The sequence below is a fragment of the Engystomops pustulosus genome, chromosome 8 (assembly GCF_040894005.1).
Source record: "Engystomops pustulosus chromosome 8, aEngPut4.maternal, whole genome shotgun sequence".
Taxonomy (NCBI): Eukaryota; Metazoa; Chordata; class Amphibia; order Anura; family Leptodactylidae; genus Engystomops; species Engystomops pustulosus.
In genome coordinates this window covers 45,832,796-45,845,355 of record NC_092418.1, presented here as the reverse complement: position 1 = coordinate 45,845,355, position 12,560 = coordinate 45,832,796, and the positions used below count along the sequence as shown (strand labels likewise).

At 39.2% G+C, this 12,560-nt stretch overlaps 2 protein-coding genes across 2 annotated transcripts; one reads left to right on the top strand and one right to left on the bottom strand.

Moving 5' to 3' along the window:
• Positions 1-8,444, top strand: LUC7L (LUC7 like). Its single transcript, XM_072120816.1, has 9 exons — positions 1-138; positions 1,427-1,521; positions 1,898-1,996; positions 3,349-3,459; positions 4,801-4,944; positions 6,166-6,342; positions 7,249-7,337; positions 7,616-7,802; positions 8,285-8,444. The coding sequence occupies exons 1-8, from the start codon at positions 78-80 to the stop codon at positions 7,776-7,778; spliced, it is 939 nt and encodes a 312-aa protein (XP_071976917.1). The 5' UTR covers positions 1-77; the 3' UTR covers positions 7,779-7,802; positions 8,285-8,444.
• A 2,127-nt stretch (positions 8,445-10,571) lies between these two features.
• LOC140075217 (hemoglobin subunit beta-2-like) lies at positions 10,572-11,675 on the bottom strand. Its single transcript, XM_072120817.1, has 3 exons — positions 11,502-11,675; positions 11,119-11,341; positions 10,572-10,785 (listed from the first exon to the last, which is right to left on the bottom strand). The coding sequence occupies exons 1-3, from the start codon at positions 11,591-11,593 to the stop codon at positions 10,657-10,659; spliced, it is 444 nt and encodes a 147-aa protein (XP_071976918.1). The 5' UTR covers positions 11,594-11,675; the 3' UTR covers positions 10,572-10,656.
• Positions 11,676-12,560: the final 885 nt, after the last annotated feature.

Here is a 12,560-nt window from a genome sequence, read left to right as displayed (position 1 = left end):
GGTCGCCTGACTGGTTTGTGGGAGGATAGTCGTCAGCGGGAGGAGAGAGACGTGTGCCCGGGCAGGCAGCTGCAAACATGTCGGCTCAGGCCCAAATGAGAGCCCTGCTGGACCAGCTTATGGGCACGGCGCGGGATGGTGAGTGCGGCGGCCTAGGCCTCCGAGGTGGCGGGGGGTGGGGATAGCTGGAGCACCGTGATTGTACTGAGGCCTGCATACCGCACCTGGCGCTGCAGGCCCAGGGATAGACATGTACACAAGTAGCATCTGCCCCCGTGATCACTCGTACGGGGCACCCCATAGCTACGAAGTCCGCCATAGGACTGCGCCATCTGCTGGCCGGTGCCTGACTACACGTGGACCTGAGAAGCCTCCAGCCGCTCTATTGTGAGGAAGCGTGAGGGACACAGATGTAGCAGAGCTGAGGGTGTGCTGAGGCATTTCCACTCCTCTCATTACAATAGTCATTTTAGTGCATGATCTTCAGGTTTTCTAGCATCTTGTATGTCTGATCATAGCCTGACCCACTATCCCGCTCACCTAGTAGATTAGATTTCATCACACATCTGCATTATGGTGGTCATTGAGGATCCAGATGCTGCTGCTGTGTATTATGGGTCTCATCTCATTGTGTTGGCAACATAAGAGCTTTCCTTTAGATTTTTCAACCCCAAAAGTCTAACAGATGCCACAAACTATAAAAGGGGTAATGTGATGTTCCTTTTTCAATTCCTTTTTTAAATTTTACTAACTGCTATCATTTGGAATAGTGCAGTATGTGCCATACCCTGGGTTCATTTAACTACCCAAAGCATATGGTATCTCCTCACTGCAGATATGACCATGCAATGTGTAGCCAGTCCTTTTCTGTACTACTGCACATCATGGTACAAAGTTAAAATACATGTATTGTGCATCTTTGAACTTTATACTGAAAAAAAGTTTTCAGAGTTTGTTATGGGCCACTGACTTTCAAGGGTTAAGAGTACAAGGGTGGTGAGATAATAGATGAGAGAATCTGCTCTAATCTGTTTTCCTAGGGGAAAATATATAAATTTTTTGTTCAGAAAACCCATGTAAGAAATTTCTGGAATAAAAATGTGAACATTTTATTTTTTAGTAGGTCATTAATATAAGTGAGCATGTTATCTGGGATACCCATGATCAGATGGGCTTAAAGGAAACCTACCATGAGGAACTTGCCATCAGAAGTAGATCTGCTGCTAGGTGTCTCTGCCCTAATCTGTAATTTAATAATCCTGGAAAATACCATCAGATTGGTTATGGTTCATCTGTTAGGGTATCTCCTATCCTGTGGATGGAGGATAACATGCTTACTTGCTTAACCCACATTTAAGGGATTTACCAGAAAAGTAGGATCAAAATCGGTGATGATCAAATATGTTGGCTGGTTTTTGTCTTGCAGGTGATGAGACCCGGCAGCGAGTAAAGTATACAGATGATCGTGTCTGTAAAAGTCATCTCTTGGATTGCTGTCCTCATGATATTCTAGCTGGAACGGTGAATAATAATCCATGCTTTTTATTATTGAATTTCAATTACTTTCCTATTTGGTTTAACCGCTTGTGTTACGTTAGACTTCATTCAGACCGCAGTATTCTGATCAGTATTTTTAAGCAGGTGGAGACTAGAGCCAGAATGTTGGCCGGGTCAGACCTAGTATAAACAGCACTGACCTGGTGGAGCTCACGTCTGGATCTACTAAGAGGCTGGAGCCTCTAAGAAGGTCCAGAACGCTGGGGGGAATATTAAGTGTGGCCATTCTTAATACATTCTCCCCATTGTCTGAGAACTTGTAAATCCTTTTTATTGATCTGAGTTCATATTACTAAAACATTGTGCTAAAATCATTTCCCTATTGTTTTCTTTCCACCAGAGGATGGATTTGGGTGAGTGCACCAAGATTCATGACTTGGCACTGAGGGCCGATTATGAAATTGCAAGTAAAGAAAAAGATCTGTTCTTTGAGCTTGATGTAAGTTGTTTTTGTTTCTTTCTATGTGTTGTACTGAACTTTGTGGATGCCTATAAAATCACTGATATAAAGAAGTGACTAAATGCCTGTCTTGCTGTTGATTTCATTTTCACGTAAGTTCCTATGGGGGACAGTGGGGGGTCTGCGGGGTTGGACAAGGATTTTCTTCATATGATTGCAGTTATTCTACTGTTGGTTCATTATTTTCTTGTGTTCAGGTGTATATTATGCTACAGTATCTTGTGTTTATTTGTTTTGTTTTAGTTTTCTCTTTTGTGAGCATAGCAAAACTTGGGGGGGTGGGTGATCTAAAAAAAATGGATTTCATGGAGGACATGCTTCCATCAGGGAAGAGGCTGGATGGAGCAGAAAAATTAAATCTCAGATCACTGCTTCAATGCTTCACCATTCTGGTCTGATTGTATCAATATAGCATAATAATGAAAGAAAAAAAACACAATTATTTATTACAAGGATGGCACTTTCCCCATTCTGGCAGAAACCTGTCTGTACAAACAGGTTTTTAAACTTGCAAAGAGTTATAGCAGTGCTGGGTAACGGTGGGGCAAAAGGGGTTTAGTCTGAATATACAGGTCCCTACTACAGAATAAAACCCATTCCTTTGCATTAACAGAATTGTAGCACAGAATTGGCCAAAAAGAAACATAGCCTTCCTCGGTGAGTGCCGTTGGTTTCTCCACAATGAGCAGAGCTGACTTTTTAGTCATTTAGTCTGGTGGATGCCATGTGTATTCATCCGTAATCCATCTCTCTTCCCTTTATTTTCCTTGTGCTGCTCCTAATTTTTGTTTACATATTCAGCTGATCTGAAGGCAATTTTGATAACTTATAATCTTTCAGGCAGGGTTCTTTCTCTGTTGTGCCATGTTTGTAACAATGTTAACATGTTATTGTTTAACTCCCTTTTTGTATTATTTTGTACAGTGCTGCAGAAGATGTTATCTGAGCCGTGTGCAGTGTATCCAGCAGCAGGCTGGTTAAGTGTATTTGTTGGGGGGATAAAGTGTTGGGGCTTAGATGATAGGAAAAAGACTGTATTACTGCCTACATACCTCTTGATATAAAACAGTTGTTCATTACTTTACCATACTTTATGTCCTAAGTTCTAGTTATGTGCACTGTATACATTTCTTTTGCATGGAAATTGGTGAATGACGCTGTACATTATAAGCAGTAGTACTCCGCAGTCACTAAATAGAACACCTCTAAAGGCCAATAGCGGATGTATAAAGGAGCTCATTAGTGTAAAGTAAAAACTTGGGAGTCACAGTTGTCTGTGTGTTGAAGATTTAGTTGAAGGATGAAACTTATTGTATATTTTGATATTTTAGGCTATGGAACATTTGGAGTCGTTCATTGCCGAGTGTGATAGAAGAACTGAACTCGCAAAGAAACGTCTTGCTGAAACTCAGGAGGAAATTAGTGCAGAAGTTGCTGTAAAGGTATTTATATCCTATGATAAGAATTTAAATGTTTTTTTTTTTCTGATATTAATGCTGTATCCTGAGATTAGCCCATCAGCATTAAATCTGTTGGGTGTGCCTTGTGTAGATAGCATTTTACAGTAGCTAGTGAAGCGTGAAATAACACACAGAGAAGAGTTGGTAGCACAGCTCTGTTGTGAGTAGTGGCTGAGCCAAGTTACTGCAGCTTAAAGTACATCTGTCAACAGGTCTGTCACTAGTCCTGTCACCACTACCTGTTGGAGCAGCTCACAAGGATCCATCCCAGCCTTTACCTAGTCTATTCACACATGAATCATTGGAAAATCATCTTTATTATGTAAATGAGAAAAGCATTGCTAGTGTGTGTGCTTTATCTGCTGACATACTGTGTTCTGCTATACAAATGTGAGAGACGCGAACATTAGTTACACACATACCTGACATGTTCTGCTATACACATGGCTGCATCCTTTAGCAGTTGTATTTCTCATATACACATATAGGCTGCTGGGGCGGCCAGCACCAGGAAGCACATGGAGGAGCCATTACACCATTATACATCACACCATTATACAGGCTGTCAGTCTGGACAGCTGAATATGATAATGATTCATTGGACATCTCTCAGGTCACTTGCATACAGCTTTAGTACATGATTGCTTACAGCCATATAGAGGGACAATGAAGAGATAAAGGCAATGCTTTCTAATTGCGGTTTATGAAAATATATTTAGTTTTGGGGTTTAATTTGCCTGATGGGTTCTCTTTAAAGGGGGTTTTCCACAAAGATCAGATTCTTAGGATAGCACAATAACATTTTATAATTCATTGTAGAGACTTATTCTCCTAGCTACAGATAGATAAGGTCTTTATCTAGTGGAGGGGGAGAGAGACATATAGCCGAGCTGAGCTAAGAGTTTCATTATGCTTTATATGCATTTCATAGATCTCTTATCTCTGATGTGTCAACTCTTTTTCTGTGTCAGATACTACTAGAATGTTCAGAAGCTAAATAAAAGTGTAGATAAACCCTGAACCCTGATAATCTAAGCACATTGTCACCACACAGCATCTCGTAGTATGAGGGATCATGAAGAGAGCTTAGAGAGTCTTACCCCACATCTTACACTGACCATCACGGACTGATAGGAGCTAAAACAGCAATAAGACTAAGTAAAATTGTAATCTCAAGGGGGGGGGGGATAAAAATGATCTTTATTGTGTAAACATCACTAGGGGATTAAAATTTTATAACTTTATTTCATGGGCAAAACCCTTTAACTCCCATTCAACTGAACCTAAAATAGCTTGAAATGATCACCGCACTCTATTTTTAAGGCAGAAAAAGTTCACGAGTTGAATGAAGAAATTGGAAAATTGCTGGCAAAAGCTGAACAACTAGGAGCTGAAGGGAATGTTGAAGAATCACAAAGAATTCTTATGGAGATGGAGAGAGTAAAGGCCCGAAAACGAGAGGCTGAGGTGGGTACTATTTATTTATTTATTTTTTCCCCCTTCTCAGTATTTTCTAACACAGTACATGACTTGCATGATGAACATACACTGTGATACTTAGAAATACTTGTTGATTTTCAATAATATTTACTTATAACTAGACAATTTAAACCTATATCTGATGTGATATTGTTATACTTAAATAAAATTAATCAAATCAATGTGGTGACTCCAGTGCCCTTGTTCTTTGTCCCATATTTCCCCCATTTAAAATGTTTTGGATGAGGAGTCCTAAAGTTACATTAAATCATTATAGGGATTGCCAGAGGGCTGGGGGTCCATAGCTCCACTTGTGGTGTTTGGCATCTTTTCCTAAGCTATCTCCTAGTGCAGTGGTGGCGAACCTATGGCACGGGTGCCAGATGCGGCACTCAGAGCCCTTTCTGTGGGCGCCTGGGCCATCTATCCAGCACACCAGACAGGACTCAAAGAATCTTCCTGCAGTTCCAAGCAACTTAAAAGATGCTGCTTTCCGTCATATATGAAAGTGATACTTACTTTGCTACTTGGGAATGTAGGAAGAGGGAGAATGAGTAGACAGGGCTGAATTATCTTTGGATGAACTTCTGCTGTCCCCACAATTCTCTGTGTACAGAGGGACACTGGAAAGAAGCTAAGATGATGCAAATTTTCCATGTTGTCCTCAGGAGGCCAATATGATTGAACATTTTTGAGGAACAGTAAGCAATAAGATACTGCTTTAATTTTTGGTTGGCACCTCGTGATAAATAAGGGGGTTTTGGCTTGCAGTTTGAGCACTCTGCCGCTAAAAGGTTCGCCATCACTGTCCTAGTGCATCTGTTCTCTCTATTTTCGGGGGCTCTGTAGATTTTCACTTCATACTACCCACCTCACTAAATCCCATAGTTTTATAGCAGCTAAACAATGTCACTATATTTTATATTTCTGCATTCATATTTCCAATACAACTAACACACCTTACCCTATGTATGGACAAAACAGTTTCCTTGATGCTTGGCCTTTTTTGCTATACAGAAATAATAGCAAGTTAATTGGATGTTGAGTGGATGGGTTAGCTGAGGACAGCCCCAGTTGTGGTACATCTGCTTTAGTAGTTTTATTACTGGTGAAGCTTCTTTTTGATCTACCCTTTTAACATAAAGGTTTTTTATTTTTAATTGTGTGATTTAACATTGATGGTTTTCTAAACTTGCCTATTCTTCTCAGGATGAATACCGCAATTCAATGCCTGCATCCAGCTTCCAGCAGCAGAAACTGCGTGTTTGTGAAGTGTGCTCTGCATACCTTGGATTACATGACAATGATCGTCGACTTGCAGATCATTTTGGAGGGAAGTTGCATCTAGGATTTATACTCATCCGAGAGAAACTTGAGCAAATGAGAGTAAGTGTTTGCCTATATCTGACTGTTAAAGGGGTATTCTTAGAATATGAACGTCTGATACAAAAACCCATAATACTATAATTAAATGAATACAACAAAACTCAATGTCATTGATCACAAAACTGCTTAAATAGTTTGCTTTTATGATTCGCAAAATGTTATGGGCTTTCTAAAATAGGCCGTTATCTCTAAGATGGCCAGAACCTTTTCTGCTAAGGGGAACACAATTTTAAATTGCTAATTACATATTAGTTTATATTGTAATGACCCATTTGAGTATGAATTGTGCTTATTCCAGCAATACCCCTTTAAGTGTGTTCATCATTTGTTGAGAAATTCGTATAACATTTGTATGTTTTGTGGATGTATCTAACGGTATAACTTGTTTGGACATTAAATCTGATGCTTCATTGGATTCTCATGGACACTGCACTTATAGGGATTACAATGATTTTTCTAGTACACTGGCTTTCACATTGAAAGATGTAATCATTTGGTGATAATTGGTGATTTCTTTTTCTAAAGTAGCTCAAGGTTTTTATTGAAAATTATAAAAAGCTCTAAAACCAAAACCCGCACAAATTGCGGCACTCAGTTTTTGTAATATGCCACCACATCATGAGATGTGGATAGATTTTTTTTTTTTTTTTTTTTTTTTTTTTTTATGTAATAGATTCTAAGAATAAAGATGACCAACTCACAGTAGTGGGAATTCCAAGCAGATAAAAGCGTTATGGAATTTGGCGCTATATAAATATTTTATTTCCTTTTATGGTTTTTCGACCTCGCTCCATCTTAGTGATTGGGATAAGTGAAGGTGGCACAATCAATTCTGTGGATTATCAGTCCCAGATCAATATTTTATGGCATAACCAACTTAACTCTTGTATTATTACTCCGATTTAGAAAACCGTCGCTAGCAAGCAGGAAAAACGAAATCAGGAGCGTTTGCGGAGGCGAGAGGAGCGAGACCGGGAAGAGCGAGCAGGGAAGCGGTAGGTGTATATAGAACAACTAACTGGAATATCAAAATGTATCTTTTACCAAAAGCTATCGAGAAGCTTATATAGATATTTTTAAAACCAAGAATGTAAAATATATTAGTAATTTGTGTCCATATCACCACTGGGAAACAAAGAGAAACAGTGACTTTTTGCTGTGTTCTGAGGTTTCCCAAAAACTTCAGGGTTCCTCGGAAACCTGACTGTAGAAAACTTGTGTATATACAGTTATGTTTTGAAGGGTTTAAATTAAGATTGTGTTTTAATTTTAGTTCGCGTTCCAGAGAGAGGAGGAGACGAAGATCACGATCATCTTCTCGTGACAAACGAAGATCGAGGTCAAGGGACCGCCACAGGCATCATCGTAGTCGCTCAGGGAGTCGTAACAAAAGTCACCACGGCAGTTCACGTGATAGGGAGCGTTCAAGAAAGTAACTACTTTGAAGCAGATAAAACAAGGTATTGATGTGTGTTTGTGCATGTGTCTGTGTTTGCTTTGGAATAAGCCTTATATTCCCATCATAACAATTTAATGAGTTGAATAAGTTGAAAATTTAATAGGCTTTACCAAAATATGTAGAGACTGGGTTCATCTACAGTTCCAGAGTGTGCATGTACTTCTGTAAAACTCTCAGCTCTGTCTCCCTTCACCTTTTCCATTCTGCCTCCGACTGACAGACCGGAGGGGAACACCCTTTCACTGGTTATATCTTATAGAAGCACAGTTCTGGTGTCATTTTAAAGAGGAGAATCTCAGGATTTTGTTTTCAGGGTTTCACTGAAACTAAGTTATCCACTGTTAAAAGTTGTAGTAAAGATGCCGTTTTTATATAAAACTCTCCTTCTAAAACCGCATAAGCAATCCATGAAGGAGTGACAGAATGAGGTGAACACTTATGGCAGTTGTGAAATGGTTAATGTTCATTTTTCTTATATTTTAGGTCTGCTGGAATTATAAATCCACCATGTTTCAGTCCTGAAGTCTGATTTTGCATATGGGGAACTTGCAGTACTTCAAATAACATTCTTTGTGTTGTATTTTTAAGTAACCGAGCAATGTTCTATAAATGATAATAAAGCTTTTTTCTTACTGAAAACTCACATTTGATAAACTTAATTTTTTAATTTTTTTTTCAAAATAGCAAAGTTACTCTATTCAATTCTGCTTGCCCTCGATTTTGACAGCAGTTGGACGATGATTAAAATACTTGTTTAGTGTACAGAGTTTGTTCATCGTGATTGTGTTTTATTTTAGGAGAGAGGTGAGAACATAAAATACCAAAAAATTGCTTTGTGAAGATAAACCTTATATCTTGCCACTTCCATGTATACGAGATGTAACGGTACCAGGTTCATGTGTTAGTATATTCTAGGAAAAAAAAACCCTATCCACTATACGTTGGTGTTACAGCTCTACCTTGCAGATGTTAGTATGGATTTGAAAAAAGTTGTATAGGACGTGTAGCATCTTCTTACATACTTTTTCACTTTTTGTTTATACCTTTGAAGGCGTAATGAGCAAATAGATTGTGTTTGCTGAAGCTACATGATATGGATCAAACCTGTTTGTATACTCTGTGGTTAAAGCTATGTAGATTCAACTGTTTGGCTTGGCAAATAAAAAAAAACAAGAAAAGAAAAATGTTTTTTTATTTTGATTTAATCTGAATCTTTATTGCCACCTGGATGTAGAGCCACTGTATGTACATGTTTAGGAACAATTTGTATATACCCTCTTTCCCTGAAAATAAGATAGTGTCTTATATTCATTTTTGCTCCTAAAAGGCACTAGGTCTTATTTTCGGGGGATGTCTTATTTTTCCATGAAGAAGAATTTACATTTAACAAAAAAATCAACAAAAAACAACTTCTCTAACATCCTTATGACTCCCCAAACTCTGAATGTCATGCTGTATTTCTTGTGACTCCATTTCTATTAGAATCATTGGCCCCCAATCTCTCATGTATAGTAAAAGCGCTTCCCATAAATGACCCTTCTTATCCTGGTAGCTGCTGGGATCACATTTGCAGCACAACAACCAGTGATTTACTTCCATGAATTCTTCCTTCTGCAGCATAGCATATAAGTGATATACAAATATTAATGTATGGCGTGGGGAGGAGCTGCTGCAATGACTGCCACTAGGTTTTATTTTCAGGGGAGGCCTTATATTTCTTAGCCGGAGCAAAATTGTACTAGGTCGTATATTTGGGGTGATTTCTGATTTTAAGGGGAAACCGGGTACTAATAAACTCCATGTGGGAGATGTATCACAAGCGTCTGAGAGAAAACCTGTGCAAGTTGCTCATGGAAACCAATCGGGTTTCCCTTTTCTAACTGCAGTTTGTAAAATCAAAGCTGAGCTCTGATTGGTTGCTACAATCAACTAGCTATTCAACTGGAGATAGTGGAAAATCCCAACAAAAGGGCATAAACAGAAATGTAATGGTAATATCCCAGAGTGATAACTCCATTATTTTGCACCAATGTGGAGGTGTTTACTTAGGAAAGGTAGGATTTTCTGGTAAGCCCAGTTACTTCTCACTGTATGACCACAGTAAATGGCTTAACTGCAGTACTGAGGAACCATGACCTGGATACCTGATCTTAATGAACATGTGAAGGGATGTGTTGCTCTGGCAGGGTTACTACCACATACATAGAACTCAGTATTGATTCAGGCACACTCGCTTAGAGCTTATCAACGTATGCAGAATCTTTATTGCAATAAAATACTACACGTGTTATGTTATGGCTTAAGTCAGTAACGCATGTACCGCTGAAGAAAGAGACGACTATGCCGTATGCGCTTGAGAACTGCGCTCTTCTCAAGTACAGGTGTGTAATAACTTTGACAAGCTTTACATGTGTGTGCCTGGATCAATACGGAGTTAAGTGGATTCCAACAGATAAGAACAAAGTGCTTGGCATGTAATAGTGCAGCAGACAAAGGAAAAAGATGGGGTTATCTTTTGCAGAAAAAGAACTGAGGTCTTAAAAACAAATATTTATCAACTTTTTTAATTTGGTTAAAGCCAAAGCGGTGTGTGGATCAGAAAGGTAGAGTAAGGATGGAGGTTGAGGTTGTCAATGACTTATAGGAAACCTCATTCCACAAGGGGGCGCTGACGACACACTTTTCCTGCAATTCCTTTCCCTAAATAGATATAAATAAATGTATAGATACATACACACAGAGTTATATAACCACTCACAAGACTACTAGATTTGTACAATCAGTGCTTTATTGACAGTTGTTCATGTGGCAGCAATAATTGTCTGTTCAGATGTTTATTATGTGGTACATAAGAGTTAAAAGTAGGCTTGGCTCATAGCAGCCACAAGAACAGAACCAAATTTCTCCCAGACAGCCTGTACTTGAGGGGTGAGAGCAGTTCCCAATTTCATAGCTAAGACCAGGACCAGAATTTTAGCCATATGCTGTAGATAAATAATAAGACATTACAATCACCTACTGTTGTGCTTAAATTTTGGAATGTAGCTGTAAGTTAAGTGGCACCACCCAGTTCTGCTTTTATTTAGCACATTACTAAAATTATTTATTGTGCTACATTTAGCAACCAAAAAGAATCATAAATCTACTTGAATTTACTGTTCTTTTTTCAATTGTAGAATTATATCAATTCAAACATTGATGCCTCCTTCATTGGTTTCCCACAAACGTATCTCAATATTACACCCATATATATATATATCAGTTATTATAAAAACACATCTGTGTATCATATATCAAATTGTATCATTTACTCTGACCTTGAAGTTCCCAGGATCCACCAGGAGCTTCTGTGCATGGATTTTGCTGAGGTTAGCCAGGCAATGTTTCACTTCATCTAGGTGCTGGATGGCATTGCCAATAGCTTTGAGCACCAGCCTCCCATCAGCCTTCACCTTGGGATTGCCAGCGATGATGGTGAAACTGGATGGGTGATCCAAGAAGCTAAAGTATCTCTGCGTCCAGGGGTACACGATGAGTAGCCTAAAATATCACATATATTAAATAACATGAAAGCAACAAACATTCTGTTTCTACATTGAATAAAGATATTTTTTCATACACAACTAAATTGCAGCAAGAGGAAGTGTTTTTAGAGCTTAAAGTTATAACAATATTAGAGGACATCTTGTGGTGTACTTACCTGGTCAGGGCTTCTTGGCCATCAGCATCAATATCCACCTTTGCCCAGGTAGAGGTAAGGATGGCCTTCTCTTCAGATGTCCAGTGGACCATGGTGGCTATTAATGTAGGTAGCTGCTGAGGCTTTACAGTCAGATATTAGATGCTTCTATGCTTTATGAATTCTTACCCTGATTTCTAAAGAATTTTATAGTCATACCCCGTCTTAATTTTGCTGAGTCATAATTATTTTTCTCAACCTCTGATGAGACGTAAGCATTTTATTTTACAAAATCGAGATATGTAGAGACTTTGTGTGGATCAGAGGATGTGTTGTAGTTTTATGTAACTGAGCAATAAATGATATCAAAGCTTTCTAATTACTGAAAACTTTGTTATTCAATTCTGCTTGCCTTCAATTATTTTTTTTTACTAAATTTTTTAAACTGGAGTCCAAATTACGGATGCACTTAAAATGGGAATCCCTTGACATGTCTCACCCACAAGCATAGTCTAATATCGACCATAATGGCCCCCACATAATATAGTTATTGTTACCCTTGCTGTGGCCAATCCCCCTATGGATCCATATAATACCCCCTAATGCAACACACAAAACCCCTCCTGTCCTCCATCCTTATCTGGTGAAGTTATCCAAAAGGTCCTATGGTTAGATTCCCTTTTTTTGAATACATGTAGTGTATAATAATATAATAATAATTCTTTATTTAGCGTACACAGCTTACGCAGCACTGCACAAAGCATGACAAATCAGTCCCCGTCCCCATGGGGCTCACAATCTAAACAAGCCCCTGTCCTCCAGCTTCCTCCTACTTTAACCTCCTGTCCCCTATCTTCCTCTTCTTCTAGCCCCCTGTCCTCCAGCCTCCTCATACTGTGGCCCCCTGTTCTCCAACCCCATCATACTTTGGCCCCCTGTCTTCCAACCTCCTCTTCCTGTGGCCTCCGACCTCCTAGAACTGTGGCCTCCTGTCATCCAGCCTCTTCTTCCTGTGGTCTTCCTGTGGCCTCCTACCTGTGACCCCCAGTACTCCTGCCTCTGCATACTGTGGCCCCCTGT

Excerpts from the sequence above, each read along its gene's own strand:
- LUC7L (XM_072120816.1), top strand. The coding sequence starts at position 78 with ATGTCGGCTCAGGCCCAAATGAGAGCCCTGCTGGACCAGCTTATGGGC. Across the intron at positions 1,522-1,897 it reads ATGATATTCTAGCTGGAACG|AGGATGGATTTGGGTGAGTG; the intron begins GTGAATAATAAT and ends TCTTTCCACCAG. Across the intron at positions 1,997-3,348 it reads ATCTGTTCTTTGAGCTTGAT|GCTATGGAACATTTGGAGTC; the intron begins GTAAGTTGTTTT and ends TTGATATTTTAG.
- LOC140075217 (XM_072120817.1), bottom strand. The coding sequence starts at position 11,593 with ATGGTCCACTGGACATCTGAAGAGAAGGCCATCCTTACCTCTACCTGG. Across the intron at positions 11,342-11,501 it reads GGCCAAGAAGCCCTGACCAG|GCTACTCATCGTGTACCCCT; the intron begins GTAAGTACACCA and ends GTGATATTTTAG. Across the intron at positions 10,786-11,118 it reads TGGATCCTGGGAACTTCAAG|CATATGGCTAAAATTCTGGT; the intron begins GTCAGAGTAAAT and ends ATTTATCTACAG.